Source organism: Phasianus colchicus, chromosome 1 (genome assembly GCF_987193195.1).
Source record: "Phasianus colchicus chromosome 1, bPhaCol1.hap1.1, whole genome shotgun sequence".
In the NCBI taxonomy this organism is placed as follows: Eukaryota; Metazoa; Chordata; class Aves; order Galliformes; family Phasianidae; genus Phasianus; species Phasianus colchicus.
This window is the reverse complement of record NC_143436.1, coordinates 14,140,905-14,162,416: the sequence shown is the minus strand read 5'-3', so window position 1 is coordinate 14,162,416 and position 21,512 is coordinate 14,140,905. Positions and strand designations below refer to the sequence as shown.

Here is a 21,512-nt window from a genome sequence, read left to right as displayed (position 1 = left end):
CAGTGTGTTGATATACGTGTGCCACTATTTATCATCCCACAGATGGTTGCTTACACTGAGGTACATCCACAAATATGTTTAACTCTGCTTTCCCCTATTCTAGGCAGTCACCATTTTTCCTTGTTTACACTGACTCTCACTAAAACAACGTGAAGATCTCTGTGTTTTCACAAGGGTGAAGGGTTATGTTGCACAAAGCAAACCCACAATCTGCATGCCATCGTCTCCTTGCAGTGGTAATAACCAATACCTAGGAGCATTTTTTAAGGAGTCATCTCACTCTTATTTTGCAGATGGGAAAACTCAGAAAGGTGAAATGACTTACCAAGGTCACACAGCAGGCTATGCTCAGTACACAGTTGCTACCATCACAAATTGGCTAGCTCATCAAGCTCCTGCTACTCACACCATTCAGATACAATTCAAACTAATTATTATTTTTACTGCAATTTGCACTGCAGTCAGGGCTGGAGGTCACAGTCAGGATTCACCTATATTTGTCTCTGTGCAAACATAAAATCAAACACAGTCCCTGCTCAAGGGGGTGGCAGTCTCAGCAGGGACACAGTCTTGTGGGAACACAAAACACAGTGAAAAGGGAGGGAGCGACAGAGAATGGTGAAGTGAATGTAAGGTTTCACATTACTTTGGGTAACTGCAAAGTATGGAGGCTTATTATTACTTAAATAATTTAAGTGGGTAAGAAATATACGCATGTTCCTGACAGCCATCTGCCTACTTATTTACATAGCAGTTTATCTTCATAATCGTATTTGCTCAAATACTTCCCTTTCGCTCCTGTGGTCTTTGCTTACACTGACAGATGGAAAGCAGATCCCAGTATTCACACTTTGGGGACTGACTCACGCTGCACTAACCACAGACATACATTACACTGTACTTTCTATGGGATATATTACAACTAATTTTACAACTCCTCTCTAATCTGCTGCAAGAGCACTTCTTGCTGAAGACCTCTTTATTTGATATCTGCTTAAGCATTTTAGCACGTGACAGCAAGGTATACTAGCTATAAGCTAATGAAATCATTTCCCTTGCACTAGCTTTTATTAAAATCTGTGGCAGTGTAATATGTATTAACTCCCACCTTACTGTCTGTTCTAATGTGGCTACATGTTAGCAATACATTATGCACCAAATGGCCAGATAGCCATTCTTCTTTAGAAGACTTAACTGTGTATAAAATTGGCTGCACAGTGATCACGTTATGTTTATATCATAAAGACAAATTTTCTCTTCTTGTAGAGTCACACTGGGTTTCTGCTGCTGATCATACAGCAGGATATTGAACATTACAAGTGTGCAGCAAGATCTCACCGTGATGTCATACAGTGTAAGAATTAATAGCTCTTCTAATCCTGAATGGCACCAACATGAGATTATTTGCAAGAGTAAAGTTGTTCAGTACCAAGTCAGGATTGCTGAGCAGTCCTTTGAAGTTAACCCTTTATTTTTCTGGTGTGGACCAACCACTCTGTTATTCATTATAATGTGTGTATTTATGTAATACATGAAAAAGGAACCAATTTCACAAAAGAAATACTTGATGACTGACATCTGTAATCTCAGATGGGTATGTATTTTTTCTGCATTTCAATTAAGCCGAACATTTAAAATGTTTCCAACCCATCAAAGCCAGAAGTTAAGCATGTGCATAAATCCTTTGCTCAGCTGATGCAGTCTGTTGCAATAAATGGCATCTTGCCATTGATTCTAACAAATTCTAGATCAGCACAATAATACCATAATGTACTCTAGAAGAGCTTGAGAAATCACAATTTAAATACATTATTTTAGAGAACAAAAGACTAAGCACTTCCTTGCTCCTATTCTCAAATAGCTAAATCCATATACAAATTAATGGCCTATCACAATGCCAGCTGAGGATGGCATTCCCATCAAAAGCAAGAGCATTACAGAACTTACATAAATATGCTTACAAAATTTCATTTCAGACTATTACAACTTTTCAGAAAATAATGCTAGGTATGTGTCACTACCTGCATTTATTCCAGTCTGACAGATACCAGTGAAGCTCAGCAGAACTGAGATACTTAAATAATTAGAACCTGACTTTTAGTCCTATGACAAATGGAAGCAACAAATAACAACACTTTGTTTAGCAATTGTCAATAGCTATTTTGCAGTTCTTTAAACACTATCCACTAATCTTCTTCAGAATCGGGTAATTCAAATTCCTTTATCATATTTCTGATACCTGGGATTTATAACACTGGCTTTATTTTAATCCCAGGTAAGAACACACTGAGAAAGAACTGTGATTGATAGTATACTGCTAATTTAGAACAAAATACTTCCAATTATCCCTAAACTCAGCTTATAAATCCAAGACATAGGTAAACCTAATTTCATAAAATTCAATATGTGAAAGCATAGCCTCTACATCGACATTACTGTGTTGTATATCACAACAGAGCAGATCAGAAAAGCAGAGCAGATGGTGCTTAGGACCTAATTTGCACTACACATGTTTCAGAGGTTTCACTTTAGACCAGGTTTAGTCAGTCCCATGGGTGACACACACATTAGTGGTAGAAATGTATTAGGTGTACTCCTAGATGACATCTTGTTTAGTTCATTTAGGAAGAAATCCAGTTTGCATATCCTAAGGCAATAACATGAATCAAGGAGTAGTAAGCTGGGACAACTGGAAGATTTGTTTTAAAAACGCACTCCTGATTCAAACTAAAACACCATTTCAGTAACCCTGAGGGCTGGTTCTCCTGTTAATTGCTGGCTGAAACAGTTGTACATCAAAGTCTCTTACAGATAAGCCAAGAGTATAAACTAGAGTTTGATCCATTTGCCAGCACGCTGATGCCTAATGCCACTTGAGCTGTTTGAAACATCCATGGGCAGATGAGAGACACGACAGAGAGCCTGTGGAAGACCTCTATCCTTCTGACAAAGCAGTCAGAGGTCAGACAGGATCCCTGAGGCACTCTTAGCACAGACACCTGGATGTAGGCAACTGCTTGGAGGCTTAGCCTCCAAGACGGAGCATGTCTCCATCAAGCAGAATGAGAACTTAGACGTCTTCCTCTTAGATTGTCCTCTGCCCATATAGCAGACATTGTACTGCATTTGTACTGCTCTGGTCTCCCAAAATGTTTATTCCCAGTTTATTACAGCATAGCAGTGAACAGAGAAGAGAAAGCTTATCTCCAATATTATATCTTAACTAAAATCATAAACACTGCAGAAAGAGTTGGCTGGCCTTGCTAGATCCAGTTTAGTGCTGCCAAAACCTGTGATACCATACTACTGCAGCCTGACAGGCCAAGCCAGATCTGCAGAGTCAGGTATCACTGTGCACATCCTCTGACACATCCGCTGTACTGCATGTATGCTTACCCATTATCTAGTGTCATACAGCTCCTCTGTCCCCATAAAATGGAGCTGTCTGTTGAAGCACACCTTCAGACCTGATTTTGGAAAAGGCAGTCCCAAGGAACAGAAAAGAATTACACCTCTTGTGAAGAAACAAAAATGCAGTTCTGTTTTTCCAGACAACCTCACTTCTGCCTTGGCACAATTCCCCCAACATACAATATAATTAAAAAGAAATAAAACGTTGTATTATGTGTTTAAAACTCAGCTGTTAAATTACCATCTTAGATTAATACAGAAACTCAATGAATTCAGTGAGGCTAAATATCAACTCAGATATTCGTATCTGCAGATCTGTCCCTGAGGGTGTAAAACCCTGATCAGGCATTTTTAAGTATGCATACTGCATCCAAAAGCTTTCATAGAAACGCACATGATTAAAAGTGTTTACACTGAAGCTCAGAGTGTGCCTTTTTTCCACAGGGTTTATATAGAGTTGTTGGAAGCACTGAACACTTGTTTATCCCATCGACAAAGTGTTCCCTCCCCTCCATCCTCTCAGCTGGTTGCAGAAGGCAGAAAAGAGGCAGAAGCGAGAGGATGTGGAACACTGCCACTTCCCATTCTGCACCACAAAGACTGCCCAATAACCTTGTTCTCGCTGCAAAATGCAATGTATCTGACACAAACCAAAAATGAAACAATCATGGAAATATCAACAAGAGGCAGACATCTTTCCTTCTTAACTCGGCTGCTCAGGAAGACTGCTTGGGTAGCAGCGTGGCATCACAAAACAGTTTAGTGAATGGAGAGATAACATGGGCTAAGTTCTTTAAGAAACATGCTTAGCCAAGCTCTATCTCAGATGTGCCATAGAACTGATGATCTGTAAATGGCTCTTCCTAAAAGCCTGTTATTGCAGGATATTTTAAAGATTTACTTTTCAACTACTCTCACTTTAAAACACCAGTCTCTACCTTTTAAGGAACTGTATTACATTTTCTTACAGGAAATTGAGTATCCGAGTCCTGTGAAAATGTTGAATGCAAAGGGAAAATGTGAAGCACATTGCAGCAGCAGCTGTTAAGACTGTTTTGCTCTTTTGTAAGGAAAATCCTGGCTTCTTTGTTTAGAATACCAGGCAGGAATAGAGCTACAAATGTGGCCACTGTCTGTTTTTAATCCTAGAAGTACTGAGGCAGTATTAAAAAATAAATAAAGAGCAAATGAGAATAGAACATTCACCTAGATGGAACTTGTTCTGAGGAATGAGAAATGGAGGAACAAGGCACACTTGTTACGTACATCTCATCCTGTAACCTCTTCCCTACACTTGCCTGTTTTCAAGGTACAGCTCAGTATTTTGCCAAATCCACTCCCACGAGAAAGTTGTTGCAGAGCCTTGGTGCTCGAGTAATTAGAGACTTCCTTTTAATTTTCAGGCTGAAGTGATTTATATCTAGGTTATACCCATTTGTTCTTGTCCCGCCATTAGCCACAAGTTTAAAATCATTATTTTTCAATCTATGGTCCATGAACTCAGGAGGGGTATACAAACTACTTCTAAGAGAATTTTAAAATGTAATGAAGCAAAACAGACCTAATAGAATGTAATTTACTCTAACAATGCTACAGGGTATGCAATACCATCTCTGGAAAAAGTTTAGGAATCCATAAATCAAATAAAATTGAAAGCTGTTCTTTTGCCTTCCTCTTGTTTATTAAACCTCTAATATAATTTCAGATAGAAGACATTTTCTCAACATTTCTCTTTCTACACTAAGGACTTTTCCTAGTTTTTCCTTGCAAGAAATATCTCTGTTCTCCTAACGATCCTGCTCAGCCTTGTTGCAGCTATTGATATTTCCAACAGAACTGGACATGTTTTACCAGAATCCCACATTGCAGTCCCTCACCAACACTGCCCTAAGGGAAACAGTTCATGAAATAAATCCCAGGATCACACATGTCCTCTGTGCTACGCTGGGACCTCATTGTCATCCTTTGGTGTGCTGATACACTCAGGTTCTCTCTTCAGTCATTTTTATTTGCCCTCAGCTGCATGGCCTGTCCTTCTGCACTACTGAGTCCATGCCACTGCTGTCTCCTCTCTCTACTCAAGGTTTGTGTGTTGTTCCAACCTGTCCTTGTACAGAACCACACAGACATATGCTGGACAACTGGTGATGTGTCAGCTTGGGAATTTGTGCTGGTACACCAGCTGGTGACACCATATCAACAGATACAAAATGTCTGACGTGAATGAAATTAGTTAGAAAAAGGGCATAAAGTCTTTTTCAATAGTCCAGGTTATGCACTTTTAATTAACTAACAAAACTTGCCTAACAAGCCCAACAATCAGCAAATCATCTTGATTCGATTCCTCCTCCAATTTTATCTTTGCATTCTCTATCCATACACAGAGGAAGTGAGATCTACAGCAAAACTCCTAGATGTCTAATGCAAAACCATATTTTTCTTGTCTAATGACCATGAATTGCAATTTCAAGATTTTTCTTTACTAATGTTCTAATTTTCCTTCATCAGTAATAGGAAGGCTAAATAGAAAGACACAGCAACCAAGTAGTAATTAACTTTCTTTAGAGGAACATAAAGCTACAAGGATGAGTAATTTTATTGTCACTGAAAGTCTAATACTTCTCTCATGGAATTAATCTTAAAACTCTGAATTAACTGTTTGGGAAACTACACTGAATGTCTCTGAAGTAAAGACTCAGCACGCAACAGTTTTATAATGCAATGTTCTAAGACTGTTAATCAAGCTCTAGGTACCTGGGAAAAATCTGGTATTGAAGCACAGAGTCTACACCAGAAAGAAGGTTCATTAATGATTTTTGGGCTCATAGGTTACATTTTCCCACTCTCTCGGTCAAACACTTTTGTGACTCACTCCCACACCATTTTGGACAACTTTTTCCTCCTGCCAAAGCTTACAAGAATCTTTCTTTTTCAGGGACTACTTACCAAGCCAGCTGCACTTAATGCAAATTTTTCATCTACATTTTTTTTGTTATAAATTTAAATAATGAAAATCAGAAATGAATACTATGGCACTGAGCTGCAGTTACAAACTGATTTAAATTAAAGTAATAAATTCCACGCTACCTTCAGTTCCCTGCACAAAATTAATTCTGGAGATCCTCATTTTGAGATTTTGCTATGTATTGGATATGTCTATGCGGATGAATTAAGCAGTGCCAGGGAACATTCCCAGGCATCAAAACTCAAGTGTCCATGGTATTAAATTGTAAAGAATCGTCCCCAGCATGTGCCACAGCAATTATTTTAATTTGTCCCAGCTAATTCTCTTCCCAAAAATTGTTAGGACACTCCAAGAATGGTTCCCAAGTGGCAGTTTCAGGTGGGCGACCTAGTTTTAGAAGGTAAAAATATAAAATAGATGGCCATTGGCCATTGCACCAGCTGAGGCTGCATCAGGGGCTGGCACTGGACATGCTTAATTTGCCTGTGTGGGCACAGCCATGGTGTGCCTCTGCTGGGCTCCAGCAAGCTGAGGAGATGCCCACATACAGAGCGCTCTGAGCTTCACTTGGAAGGCTGTTAATCTCCACGAGTCCAAAAGGATCACATGCAGATGCTTCACACACACATGCTGTCATCTGGGCTGTTGGAAAACAACCTCTCCAGGCCTCCTCTTGCCTACATCAAGAGACTGTGTGTTATAAAGGAGTTTGAGACGAGTTGGCTTTGCTGCAGGCAGGCCAGCAGCCTGTTCCTGCAGAGGCAGAGGCAGGAGGGTGGGCAGCAGGAGAACACGCAGCTCTGGCCCCCCTCCCTTCTCCACTGAAATCTTCCCTGATCTTACGAGGCCTTGCTCTATCTTATTCATGATGCTGTGGCACAAAGTTCGTCATGACGAAGTATTGTAAGACCACGGCTGAACACAGCCAAGGACAGCAATCCAAGGCACGTTACCCACATGAAATTACTGACCTTATTCAGTGAACTTCTATAGGAAAGCACATGACTTTTGTCTTGCAACAAAAAGGAAGCAAAAAAAATTCCCACGGTTTCACAAACAGCATCTTCTAAACATCTCAACTCAGAATGTCCATACTTGACCTTGTAAGTACAGCACGTCTTTTCTTTCTTCCCTATAAACTTTTCCTTTCTGAAAGGTAACCAGAAGAATAAGGAGAGGAATGTGTGACACCTCATCAACTGTCTGCAATAATTTATTTTAAACCGTTTATTCTGTAGCTCTCTCCCTCTGATGCAGTCTCAATTACTTGATTGAATAATATTCTCTGAAATAGCACATGATGTGCTTGTGTCAAAGAGGCTCTCCACAGAGGCCATCAGCTACCTTTTAAAATCAATGAAATTCATGAATTTGCATCTGGCTTCTCAAGGAGAAAATAAAGGAACCTTTTCCCCCAGTAAGTATGACCTTCTCATTTTAAGGCCAGCTTATTTCAAGTTTTCTGTACCTCTGAATGCCGATGTGAAGATGGATAATATCCTTCTTAGAAGAGATAGATCTTAAAGTCTATTATATTCCCCTTCTTAAGGATTCCAGCCATAATTCTCTCTTAGTAATTGGGATTTGCACACTGTACCACACAGTAATGCATATTCTAGCTATCCACTCTGTCATGCTGCCACTGCATTTTTAACAATGCTGATAGCAACTGATATTATCAAATTCTGCAGGCTTTTTGGGCTCTCTGCTTGTGCACGTATTTTTTTCATTTCACATTTCTGAGCAAAAATGCTTTTATTTTTCCCTTTGTGATGCTTCGCTGCTGTGACCCTGCCATTCCTTGCAGCTGGATCTTGTTAGTTTTCAAATACTGAGACCACACTGCCTGATCACGCCACAGATTTTCTATTCTGATATATTTGCTGTCTTTATGTTTGCAAGATCAAAGCTAATGCTGCTTATACCACAGTGCTGGAAAGGTTCACTTTTGAAAAGGTAAAAGAACTTTAGTGTTTGAAAGTCTAGCCTTGCTTTATACTATGTCTCCTGCTACTGAAAATACATGTATCTCCTCATCCTTGCTTCATTTTCTGTATAGCAATTTTCTTCATTAAACTTCTAGAAGGAATTACCAAAAAAAAACTAAGCAGCAGCCTTATTCCATGCCAGTGAAGCCCCTTCTGCTGCAAGCAAGTAGAGCTGGGCCAACACCAGTTGCTTCAAAAACCTCATTTCCATTTCTTTTTCCCCAACAGTATCTAAGTTCTCAGCTCACCAGCTTTCAAGAAGTAAAATTCTCCTCTTTTAAACTGTCCCCTGGTTTCTTTCTCTTCTCTTACACATCTTTTTTTTTTCTTCCAATGAAATGGAATTTGTCCTCAAATTGCCTGGATAACTTCACACATTTCCTTTTATATCTTACTGTTCTGTTATCTTACTGTTTCTCAGGCAGTGGACCACAACCCCCAGGATGTTCATAAAAGGCACTTTGGGACAGTTAAAAGATGCTGAAATTTTTATTACACTCTAAAACAAAACATATCTCTTCTCCATTCCCAAAACGCTGTTATCTCTCAAAATCAAGTTCTGCTATCAAATTCTCAAATCACTCATACAAATAAATGATATACACTTCTTAGATGATACATTTTACCCATGTTCTCTATAGGATTAAGACTGATGTGGATGTGTGATTTTGAGTATGATGACCAATTTCAGCCTAATTTGACTGATGGTAGAAGTCAAGTGTATCAAGAAGATACACTTCTGCACATTCTGTGAAAAAGCTGGTACTGGGGGGGAGTGGAGAGGATCCCAAATTTTCACTAGCAGAAAGACAAGGAGAGTTTAAGAAAGCCAAATGGCAGCCTGAGGACTTCAAATCAACCATAAATATCTTTCAGCCAGCTGTAGGACATACTGTGTCCTTGCCAGCTATATACAGGTAAAGAGCCTGTGAGAAATCTGAGAGCTCAACTACAAAAATAGAACTGATATTCTCAGAGGAAGGGGATGATGGGATGTAGGAGAGAACTGGTGATGCTGTGGATATAGGGTATTTGGGGAAAGAAACAACTGTTAGAGATGCAGAGAAGAAACTGAGCCAGAACATTTCTCCTTCAATTCCACTGTTCACAGAAGACACCTTTTACCTCTGTTACCTCTGAGTTCCAAAGCATGGAACTCATAAAATGTTTCTACAGAACAGAACTGAGCAGGCTGCACAGCCACATCACTCTTTTCACTCACAACTTCCCAATCCAAACCTCAGTTTTTCACCTTTCCAAACCACACAAAAAATTGTCCAGCTCACCTCAGAACAGGAGTAACGCCCAGGCCAATAAGGGAATGCCCAACCCTGATGAGAAATTACTTCTGGAGCTGAACAGACAGAAGATCTTACTGGCAGCATGAATTCCCTCTGAGAGAAAAAAGACTACATACTAGGTCCAGTTGAACTGCAGATGTCCTTATAGGCTTGATGAAACAGTCCGTTTGTTGGCAAGCCGAGCACCACAGCTGATTCCCAGCTCCATGCCTGCTCACACAGCTCCAGCACCCTATTTTCCCACCACGTGGGACATCTTCACTATCATCAAACCCATCAGTATTCTGCCAGAATTTTCTGCCAAAGGTCTGGCACCCGTGGCTGCTCATGATCTCTAAATAACCTCAGTCGGCTCACCTGGTGGGTCAGCATAAATGCTGAAACTCAGTTCAAAGCCTGCTGGTGTTCTGGGCTTGCTTTCCTCTCTCAGCCTTTACATGCATCTCTCTTTTTACAGAAGAAGAGTACCATGGGAACAGAGGTGGGCAGCTATGGTGGTTAAGGACCACTGTTTGATCTGACATATGAATATTAATGCTGAGAAGTACTCAGTACTGTGCCTCACAAGGTATTTTGCTTCTGCCAAATTAAACCACATCTCTTAGAAAGAGGTATTCAATATTATCTAAAGACTTAACTGGTAAAAAAAAAAAAAAAAAAAAACAACCACCCTGTAAAGATAACTTACAAATGAAGCTTAAGATACAAAGCCATATGCCTCATGGCTAATGCAAACGTGCTGAACTTCAGATTCCAAACACAGCATTTGTCAAATTAAGGAACAATGCACTACTTAAGATCTCCTCCTGTGGGTCCTCGTACACCATAATCTGTCAATTTTTAATCTTTTTTTTTGAATAGCAAGAATACTCATCCCTTCAGCTCTTCTTTCATTTACTTAAATCAGTCTTGAAATCTTTTTGACTTTATATATGAAAGGGAATGATGTTGGAACCAGACAGAGTGTGCTTGGGCAACACGGCAGGTAACAGAAAACCTTTTTTTTTTTTGCACTCACATTCAGGTACCAAATTGGATCTCATAAGTGCAGCAGTGCAGTGAGAGCTCTACTCAGATGCTCACCTACCACAGCCCCCAGTCCCTCTTCTAAATAACTGTTTTTCATAATATGGTCTTCTATCAGTAGGATGCTTCCCATATTTTAAAGAAGTTTTATGCTGCATTTGGTACTTTAAAATATGGGTTGTTCAAGCAAGCCCAGTTCATTGTGATATCTGAAAGTCTAGCTACACTTGCTACAATGTATTAAACAACTATGTGCCATCTGAAAACTTCAGCAACAGTTAATACACATTTCTGTTCTACCAAATTGATAAGGATACTTAAGAATTCTGGGCTGCAAACAACACCACTGTCTGACTCCCCGAGGCACCCTGCCCATGTCCTGCATAAGGCTGGGTTCTTTCAGCCTTCCACAATTCATCCCTATACCAACGTCCAAAAGGCAGCAGTAACAAAGGCTCTGAGCGCTTCAAGGTCAAGACTTGTAAGACTCTTATATAAGTCTCCTTGTCCTGCAGATTTCTTTCAAGTAAAAAGGCAAACAATCAACACACTGTCATGAAGAACTTCACCTTTTCATTCTGAACAACATTGTTTTAAATGAACTTTTAATCGTGGCACGTAACCTCTCTCTTATGTCTGCTTTGGCTCCTAAGAACTGAAAATTTGGTAACATGAAATCACTTTCAAAAGGAGTTCCTGGGAAAATCTGGGGAAGCGTGGAAAGCCTGATATCCGCACCATGCAAGTTAGTAACAACTATGAAGGACAACAGATTATGTCCAAAGCAAGCAAGGCAGAACCAACACGGCTATTTTAAGCCAGGTTTTGCAAGGTTTTAGAGTTCTCTGAAGATGACAAAACACTCATATTGTAGAAATGTGGCTAACAAAGTCCACTTGGCTTTTGATAAATCTGTCATTCACAGGTCTTAAAAAAATGAAACTCCCAGAGGATAAAAATAAATGTCCTTGCAAGGAGAAATAATTAGAAACAGATGGTAGGAGAATACTGTCAATTTTCAGAGTGGAGAGAGGTCAATGGTGGAGTCCTGCAGGGATCCGTGCTGGAACCTGGGAGCTGTTCACTTATTTATAAATGAGCTGGAAAGCAGGGTAAATAGCGAGGTGACAAAGTTTGCTGCTGATAATCATTCAGGGGAGCTAAGATAGTGGCTGACTATGAAGAAAGACTTTTCAATACTGAGTGACTAGGCAATAAAAAGGCAAATTAAATTCAGTGTAGATAAATAAATATGAGGTCATTTCTTTGAGGGGAAAATACCTAACCTCACAAAATGATGTGCTCCAAGGTGACTATTACCACTTCAGGAATGAGATCTTGGGGTTATAATAGGCAGTTCTATGAAAACATCAGCCCACTGCTCACTTGCGGTGCAAAAGCAAGAATTAGGAATTACTAGGAGAGGATCAGAGAATGAAAGAGAGAATAGTATTATGTCATTGAATAAATGGATGTTTTTTTCTGTCTTGAATGCTGCATGTAGTTCTGGTTCCAACACCTCCAAAAAAGGTGGACAAAGCAGGCTAGAAATGGCACAGGCAAGGGCAGCAAGCATGAACAAAGGAATGGTACAACCAGAAGACTAAGCAGCTAAAGATTCTGCGGGTCTCATAAACAGGTAACTGAGGGGAGACAACAGCAGTCTAATGGGAAAGGTGCTGGGAAGGTGTTTGGGGATCCACTGTTCACTGCCTCTGTTGGTACATGAGCCAAGGAGTTAGACGGGTTCAAAAAATGATTAGATAATAAATCATAAGAAAGAAATTCCACCAAGAGCTTTGAAATGCTAAGACTTTGACTCAGGAAATCCCTGAATTCAGGTGCTGGAGGCAGGTAGAGCACCATGAGGAAAAATTAGTTTCTTATGCCCTTGCACTTTTGTAGTATTTACAGACAACTGTGAGAGAAGACACTAGACTAGATAGGCCTGTGGTTTGGCTTGGGACACATGGTTCAAGTTGCTTTGCTCAATCTTAGACGTAGGTATCCACTGAAAAACATATACATTGGTATTATCCTACTCATCCACGGAACATTTATATGCCTTTCTTTTGTTTTGCCTGCTTTTACCTTTTCTGTAACTTGCAACTTCATAGCAAAGAAAAAAGTAATGAAAAATGTCTAATAAAAAAATCACAGCAGAACTGAAGTGCTTGTTTAACTTCTGTAGGAAAGAGTCTTAATAAATGTCTTTATTTGTGAGTTTCCTTGCAAGCTTTAGATGCCAGGTATTAAAAAGCAATAATACTTCATCTCTAACACCTTCACTAAGTGCCTTTGCTCACAAAGCTGTTCAAATTAGGTAAGCATACATACAAGAATGTATGATTCTGAAATGTCAGAAGGGGAGGCTAGAGAATCACAGAATTGTAGGGGCTGGAAGGGACCTCTAGACATAATGGAGTCCAACCGCCCTGCCAAAGCCCTACACCAGGTTGTACAGGTAGGCATCGAGTTGGCTCTTGAATGTCTCCATAGAAGGAGACTCCACAACCCCTCTGGGCAGCCTGTTCCAGTGCTCTGTCACCTCCACTGTGAATAAGTTCTTACACTTGTGCAGAACTTCCTATGCTTCAGTTTCCCCTTGTCCTATTGCCACTTGTCCTATTGCCACACACCACTGATAAGAATCTGGCTTCATCACTTTGCCTCCCATATCTTAGATATTTATAGACAATGATCTGTCTGACTTTTCCCCATGCTGAACAGACCCAGGCCACTCAGCTTTCCTATAAGAGAGGTGCTCCAGGCTCTTTATCATCTCTGTGGCCCTCTGCTGGACTCTCTCCAGGAGATCCCTTTCTTTTTTTGTACCAGGGAGCCCAGAACTGGACACAGTATCCCAGGTGAGGCCTCACCAAGACAGAGTAGAAGGGTAGGATCATCTCCCTTGACTGCAGGCATCCCTGGATACCATTGGCCTTCTTGGCCACCAGGGCAAGATGAGGTTGTCAACTGGCTCTCAACATACATTTCCCCTTGCCTTAGCAGACTCTGTTCCCTTCTTTAGAATAGCCTGCCTTTAAATACTGTAATGCCACTCTCAGGTCTCCTCAGAGTCTTCTCCAGGCAAAACAGCCCCAGCTCTCACAGCCTGTCCTTGCAGGGGTTCCATCTCTTGGATCATTTTTGCGGCCCTCCTCTGGACACAGGGAGAATCACCTCCCTCGTCCTGCTGGCCACCCTTCTTTTGATGCAGCCCAAGATACAGTTGGCTTTCTGAGCTGTGAGGACACATTGCTTGTGCCCTCTTCACTTGCCCTTCATCAGTACTCCCAAGTTCTTTTTTGCAGGGCTGTGCTCTATCCTTTCATCCCCCAGCTTGCAATCATAGTGTGGGCTGCCACAACCCAGGTGCAAGACCTCGCACTTGGCTTTGTTGAACCTCATGAACCTCACCTGAGCCTGTCTAGGTCCTTGTGGATGGCATCCCATCCCTTGGGCATGCTGACCGCACCCCACAGCTTGGCGTTATCTGCAAACTTGCTGAGGGTGCACTAGATCCAACACTCAATGTTACTGATGAAGATATTAAAGTGCATCCGTCCCAGTACTGACCTCTGAGGGACATCACTTGTCACTGATGTCCATCCACACACTGAGCCACTGACCATTACTCTCTGGGTACAATCTTGCAACCAGTTTCTCATCCATCAAACAGATGATATATTGTGTACCCTGACAGCCATTAAGCACATAGAGCAAAATAAACAATACAAGCAATGGCAAAAGCATTAAGGAGTCTAATGTATGTTGTCCTCACATACACATAGGAAATTCCTTTTGTTCTTGGATTTTTCTGCTTAATCATGTTATAGACATGATAAAATGAAGACAAGGATTCAGAATGCACGTGCCTAAGATACTGTGCATCTTTTCCTTAATTAAAAAACCACCTCTTCAAAACAAGAGCCATATCATGCTGACGATTCACAATGACTCACGCAGTTGCAAATGTGATCAAAATGTTTCTTTTAAAGAAATATGATCCTAAGCTATTATTTGTAACCCTAAATGAAGCATGACCCCATGTTGGAAAAGAATTTCTAGGGAGACTTCAATTTCATGAAGTATTACTACATGATCTAACTGAATATTAATACTACTAAGGTACAAAATAGCAAGCAAAATCAAAGCCACTCCCACCCACTTGTTTATTTTACTACTTCAGGTTCAGTTTTGTTTCTGTACAATGCATATGTCATACACATGTAACTGACACTACATCATTACTTGTGAGATAAGCATCTAAAGCTTGCTATTGCTACTTACTTACACTCCCAAAACTGTAAAACAACAGAAGCCAATCAGATAGCTTATAGGAAAGCTATCAGAACTCATTAAAATTCCTCTGTGCTGCACATTTTGTTCCATGTCATATCCATGTCTTAATTCCATAGCTTTCTTCTCCAAAGCAAGCAACCTAAACCAATGCAGATTTTCTTTCCTTTTGAGTAAACTTCTTTGGTGTAACACAGAACACTCAGGCCAATGCTAAATTAAGTTACAACATTCAGCAAACAACAAAATAATTCTCTATGAATAGCCACTATTATTACAGTTCTTCCAGGGCATTCCCATACGAACAGGGAATGATGGCCAATAGTCACGTGGCTATAAAGGCATCCCCCTATTATTTAAATTTTGGAATTCAGTAGTCTGAAAAATGATTCTGCCACTGATCTACAACTCCTTTTATTGATTTTTAATGCCAAGAGCACATCTACCAGCTTCAGAGACTATGAGAATTCCATGTCATTTTGCCTGAAAACATATCTTCAGTGTCCCATCTGAACACATGCAGCATGGCGTACCCTGGTTGGACTTCTGGCCAGCTGCATGCAGTGGTTTCTAAACATTGTTATTCGCCTGTGCAGAAATATAGTAAATAAATCAGATTAATTTTTATCTACCTACACCAGCTTCTAGTGGCATAGAACAGTAGAACCCCATAAGTAAAATACTATTATCCCTAATGTCGGTAAGTATAAGATAGCTGGAAATTGTGCTGTCCTACTGCATACAGGACACGAACAGAAGAGGCTGAGGATGCACCAAACCAGTATATATTCGTGCCATCTTTTACAGGTGGAGCAGTAGCTGAAAGCAAAAGTCCTTAACAGAGCAGAGGAGACATTCAGTGGTGCAAAGATGGAACACTTTGCTCTGCCTGCAGCCAACTGACATGACTACGTGCAATTAAGAACACTGTATTGGGATGTGTGTTATTGAACAGACAGAGTAGCCACCAACATCACATAGGATTCCCAATGCAGAGAAGATGAACCCAACCTCAATCTCACTGGCAGGGAGAGAAAATTTACTGATCTCAAGTGTCTGCAGATCATCCCCCAGGTGACGAGAAACTGCACAGAAACTCAAATAACAAAAACAAATAACAAAAATACATAGAACACACATAGAAACAGAGAGAGATGGATAAAGCTGTCTCACACAAACCAGAAATTTCCACTAAGCCTCATGAAGTAGGTGGCAAGAAGCTGCTCAGGAAACAACTCAGAACAATTATTGCTCAGAAAATGAAATGAATGTAGGTCAGTTTGGGGGACTGAAAAGTGACTGTGAGCCCATTCGGGAGACATTTTGCTCTGCCTTCCTAACAGCAACCCCTGAACTTCTCCTTTTCAGGAATCTATCAGGAAGAGAAGCAGAAGGCATACTTTGACTTTAGACTTTCCCCCTCCCCAGATTATTCAAGAATTGATCTTTTCTATCTCACTGAAAACGATTTTATTGCTATCCCAACTCCAGAGACCATTCATTCCATCCTCCTTCCCTGCCTTCCCACTGCACACAAACTGCCACATCCCCACCAACTCAGAATGAAAGCAATGCTGAAGATGCGAGAAGGGATGTCCTGGTGTTCCCCCTCCTTTTTATCACGCGCCTTCCTCTGGGAGACTCTGGATGTGATGGGGAAAGTCAAACGAAGTCAGGCAACCAGCAAAGGAGATGAGATTTTTGTACACTCTGAATGTACAGAGAGACGTAAGCCTCGTAAATGGGGGGGCAGGACCCAACCCCATCCTCAGGCACGCGGACTCCAATTCCAGCCTCACCCCGAGCTCTCGCTCCGTCCCGAGCCCGGCGCTAACCCCACCGGGCTCAGCCACCCCCACCTGCCGCTCCCACGTCCATTTTCTCCCGACCTCAGCAGCAGACCAAGCGCCGGAGCACGGGGCCGGCGGCGCTGCGGGCAGGCCGGGGCCGAGGGGCCGCCCGGGGCCACGGGGCAGCGCCGGGGTCAGAGCCGCCCGCCCGCCCTTCCAGTCCGGATCCACCGCCCCGCCGCGAGTCCCGGGCCGTGACGGGCGGCGCGGAGCCCCCCGGGCCGGGGCCGCTGCCCCACTCACCCGAGGTCAGCTGCATCCAGGCACAGATCTTGTAGACGGTGGCCGTGTTGCAGAAGAAGAAGAGGATGAAGCAGACGATGCAGGCGATGATGAGCATCATCGAGAGCCCGATGAAGAAGGAGGCAGCTTTGAAGGCTCCCGAGGGCAGGCTGGAGAAGTCCGTGAAGCTGCCCCGGCAGGTGAGTTCCCGGCTGAAGCCGTTGCCGATGCAGTAGTGGAAGAGCCCGAAGTAGCCCGCCTGCGGCGTGTCCACGCCGTCTCCGATCCAGTAGGGCTGGATGAAGCACACCACGTTGACGATGGCAAAGCAGATGGTGAAGATGGCCCAGAGCACGCCGATGGCCCGCGAGTTCCGCACGTAGTTGGTGTGGTAGATCTTGGCCGCCTCCTGAGCCGGGAGCATCCCCGCTGCTGCCGCTCCCGCCGAGCCCGCTCCCGTCGCCGCCGTCCCTGCAGCCGCTCCGGGCATCCTCGCCGAGAAGCTCCCCCCTCCCCTTCCTCCTCCTCCTCCTCCTCCTCCTCCGCCCCGCTCACTCCTCTCGACGCGACGCGCTCCGCCGCTGCGTGCGAGAGCCGAGCAGCCCCTCCGCCGGGCTTCCGCGGCGCCGCGCCACCACCGCCACCGCCGCCGGCAGCGCGGCCCGCCGCCTCCTACCGGGGCTCGGGGCTCGGCGCCGCCGGCCGCCGCGCGCCGCCCTCCCCGCAGCCCGCCCTCCCGCCGCCGCCCGCAGCTCCTCGGCGCGCCGGGCGCCAACGGCCGAGCGCCGCGGGGCCGCCGGAGCCCCTCCGCCCTGCGCAAACGCGGCTCCTGGGGCGGGAGGACGGCCGGCGGGGGGTGCTCGCGGCGGCTGCCGGCTCTGGGGACGGGCCGCCCGGGCGGGGGGCACCCGGCGCTGCTCACGCCGCGCGTCCCGGGGGGACGCGTTCAGGCAACACCTTGAAGTTTAAAACCTCCGCGGCGCCGCTCGCTTGGCTGCGGCGGGGTGAGCAGGGGCACGGGTGGGCTCGGCTCGCGCCTAAATCAGCCCCCAGCCAGGCTGAGGTGCAGTCAGCCCCGCGAGAGCATCGAGGGTTGCTTCTCGCCGCACGAGGAGCCCATCGCAGCGCACGTGGACCAGAAGTGCCCTAAAGCGGCGGCGGTGCGGGGCTGCCGCTCCTGGGGGCATCGGCGAGGAGCCGGAGGTGACGCCGCGCCGAAAAGCCGCTCAGCCGCTCGAGCGACTTGGGCCTGGCACGCTGCGCCCCGAACGTTTTGGCATGCAGCAGTAATTAGCATATATTAATGAGCAATTAGCATCTGGTAATAATCATTCATACTCCAGTGACACTTGGATTCTCAGTCCCCGACCTATGCATTGAGCTCGAGTTAATAATAATAATTGATGGTGCATATATAGAGCTCTTTGAAGATTGCTCCCCTCGGGAAGCGCCGCAGCCGGAGCGCCGGGGACGCAGGGAGCGGCTGAGTGGGGCTGTGCGGGCCCGGAGCCGGCAGAGGGCTGCACACAATTAAATATTAGTGCTGATCGGTCCTCAAAGTGCGGGAATTGTTCCCCTCGACCGGTACAGTTTTGCTGCTCCTTCAGACAAAGTTTGACTTTTCAGTCAGTTGGCAGAAAAAAATGGGCAAGTTGAATAAAGTATGGGCTGTGTATGACTGGACTGTTCAGATGATGCGTTCGAAAGGCAGCTGAGCTCATTCCAGCCTCACACCACAGGAGGATCTTTCCCCCTCTCAGTGTTTGTCCTCTTTCTGCAGGCCAAGGGCCTGCTGGGCCCCAGGATGCAGCAGAGGACACCTGGTATCTCAGTGCTGTAAGGAGCTGTCAGGAAGTGGAGAGGATTAGAGCCAGGCCTGAGGTTGTCCATGGAAAGCTGCATGGAATAGAAGGATGCGGGGAAGTTAGCTGACAGCTGGCTGAACATGAGCCAGCAGTGTGCCCAGGTGGCCAAGAAGGCCAGTGGCATCCTGGCTTGTATCAGAAATAGTGTGGTCAGCAGGGTCAGGGAGGTGAAAAATTCTTCTCAGGAGAGTGGTAAGGCACTGGCACACACTGCCCAGCGAGGTGGTGGAGTCACCATCCCGAGAGGTATTCAAGAAAACGGTAGATGTGCCACTTGAGGGACTTGGGGATGGGTTGATGGTTGGGCTAGAAAATCTTAGCGGTCTTTTCCGACTTTAATGATTCTATGATTCTAGGACAAACAGTTCAGGAATAGAGGTCAGAGAGGGCTGGGCAGGCTGTTCTAGGAGCTCCGAAAGAAAGGAGGTTGTGAGAGGTGTGAGTGGAGTGAAAGGGCTGGGGTTAGTTGTCCTGTGTGCACACAAAGGTGAAACCTGGAATCTGCATGGAGGAACGAAGAGATATGGAGCTGGGAAGGAGCCAGGAGAGGAGAAGTGCTCTGCAGAATAAATGGATGAAGGAAAATGGGGAGTTGGAAATACTGAGACTGGAGGAGAAGTTGGAGAAAAAGAGTCAGATGAGAGTACCGAGAGAAACATGGGAGCCTGTCTGAGCAGAAAGCAGGGGAAGAGGATAGGACTGTGCTGATATGCTGAATGTTAGGGTGAGAAAGAAAGTAAGATTATGTGCATCCAGGCAGTGGCCATTCTTTGTGTCCTAGGACATCAGGGTGTCTTTCTCTGCTCTCTAGCACCAAAAAAATGATACCTACAGTTTAGTGCATCTGAATGATAACATGGTACCAGGTGCTATTCTGGAAGCACCTGAGTCACTCCAAATGTGTCCTGCACCAGAACTTTGTATCCCCACTGTTGTTTAATATTAGAAATTTCTCCACCCCCTTCTAGTCTCATCTCCCTACAGTGTTGATCTCTATAGAATAGTAAATTATAAATCTTTCATCAGTTACTTCAGGAGTTTGAACAGCAGAATCCTCTATGTTGGATTCAAAAGTTCCTTCCAAGATAATTAACCCAGTGGTATCAATATTCTGTCACACAAAGAATAGTGCTTGTGTTTTTGCAAATGACAACTGGAAATATGAACACAACTGCAGAAGTGCTTGATCAAGATTCAAAACCAAAGGTTAAGAAAACCCAGGAAAAAGATTATCTGTGCAGTCCTTAATTGGTTCTTTCGTATTTGTTTACTATGATATACTTTCTAATAACATAATTGCTTTTCTACCATCATCCTTGCTCACTTGTTTCACAGCACTGGCAGTCGCTACTTGATGAGAACCCTCTCCTGAGTTTTTTTTCTCTCCCTGTTCAATGTGCAGCCCAGATCTGCTTTTATGCACATGGTGTTTGCAACTGCAGACAGGCTTAGGATGCTTTTTATGGTTCTTACCACAATTATATGAGTACTTCACGGTTTTGGAAAACATCATGTCTCTATGAGATAGGATACTTAGGATGCTGGTATATTCTGGACAGAACAGTTAAGGTAAAAGACAGCTGAGAATTCATTTCTCAAAGCAGAGCTCCCATGGATTTTGTTTGTAGCTCTTCTCCAAATGAGGCCTCAATAGGAGCCACACTGAGCTGCTGCTCATCTAGAAAAGGCTTTAAGCATCTTGCCTGCCAATGCACACATCCTGTCTGTGGCAGGAGCACAGACTGTCTCAAGCTCTTCACAACAGCATTCATCATCTTAATCTTCAGAAGATTATCCTTTCTCTCCAACAACCCTGTTCATACTTTCACTATTTTTTCTGCCTGAAAATTATCTGGGTCCCAGCTCTGTGGCTGCCATCTAGTTTCATCTAAAAAAAGTCTTAAACTATGTTAGCTATGCTTTTCACCAAAAGCTTCTTCAAAAGGTGAAGCAGGATTCTCATCAACGTGATCCTTCTTGACAGCAGACACAGTGTCACACACCAAATAAGGCAGGATCCTGTTTACAAATTAGCAAATGAGCATGCAACACACAGCAAAGGGAATGTGAATCATGTGGCATGGACAGCTCTTTTTTTGGCACATCCCATTGAGTACCAGATTTGACAACAATAATTCTATTTATAGAAATGCATGTGTATGTGTGATTATAAAATGTGTGAGCTTAAAGAGAATTTATACAATCTTTGTAGACCGTACTTGTAATCATTTTATCAAATCAGAATGTGCTGATTTTTATGCGTGTAGATCATTACAAAAGCAAAAAATAAAGGATATTATTTGCTTTGTGTCTCCAATAAACTACTTGCAGCATCTCTATTTGGAACTTGTTAAGTATTTCCTGTGGTAGAGCACTGGAAGAGAAGCTTAGGCATTCTATGTGTCCGGAGGACTTAGTGCAAGGACTGCATTTTGTGCCGGGGACAACTTTTAATATGATACGTAAGAACTATAGACGGGTGCTGCTGCTGGACCAGAGGTCATATCTGGGAAGAAATGCATGTACAATCACAGCATCAGAAATATAGAAGGGCTTAATTTGTAAAGAACCTCAAAGATCAT

At 43.6% G+C, this 21,512-nt stretch overlaps 1 protein-coding gene across 5 annotated transcripts in view; it reads right to left on the bottom strand.

The window, feature by feature from the left end:
- LHFPL3 (LHFPL tetraspan subfamily member 3) overlaps positions 1 to 17,702 on the bottom strand; it is a 237,490-nt gene extending 219,788 nt beyond the window's left edge. For 2 of the 5 annotated variants that reach the window (XR_016464349.1, XM_090135752.1), the window contains exon 1: positions 17,087 to 17,702. Coding sequence is in view for 4 of the 5 variants with exons in the window: in XM_090135752.1 (XP_089991878.1) it covers positions 17,087 to 17,555 (469 nt within the window). In the remaining variant the exon portion in view is untranslated. The remainder of the gene's footprint in view (positions 1 to 17,086) is intronic. The other 3 variants (XM_090135763.1, XM_090135771.1, XM_031603509.2) reach the window with 2 other exon arrangements.
- Positions 17,703 to 21,512: the final 3,810 nt, after the last annotated feature.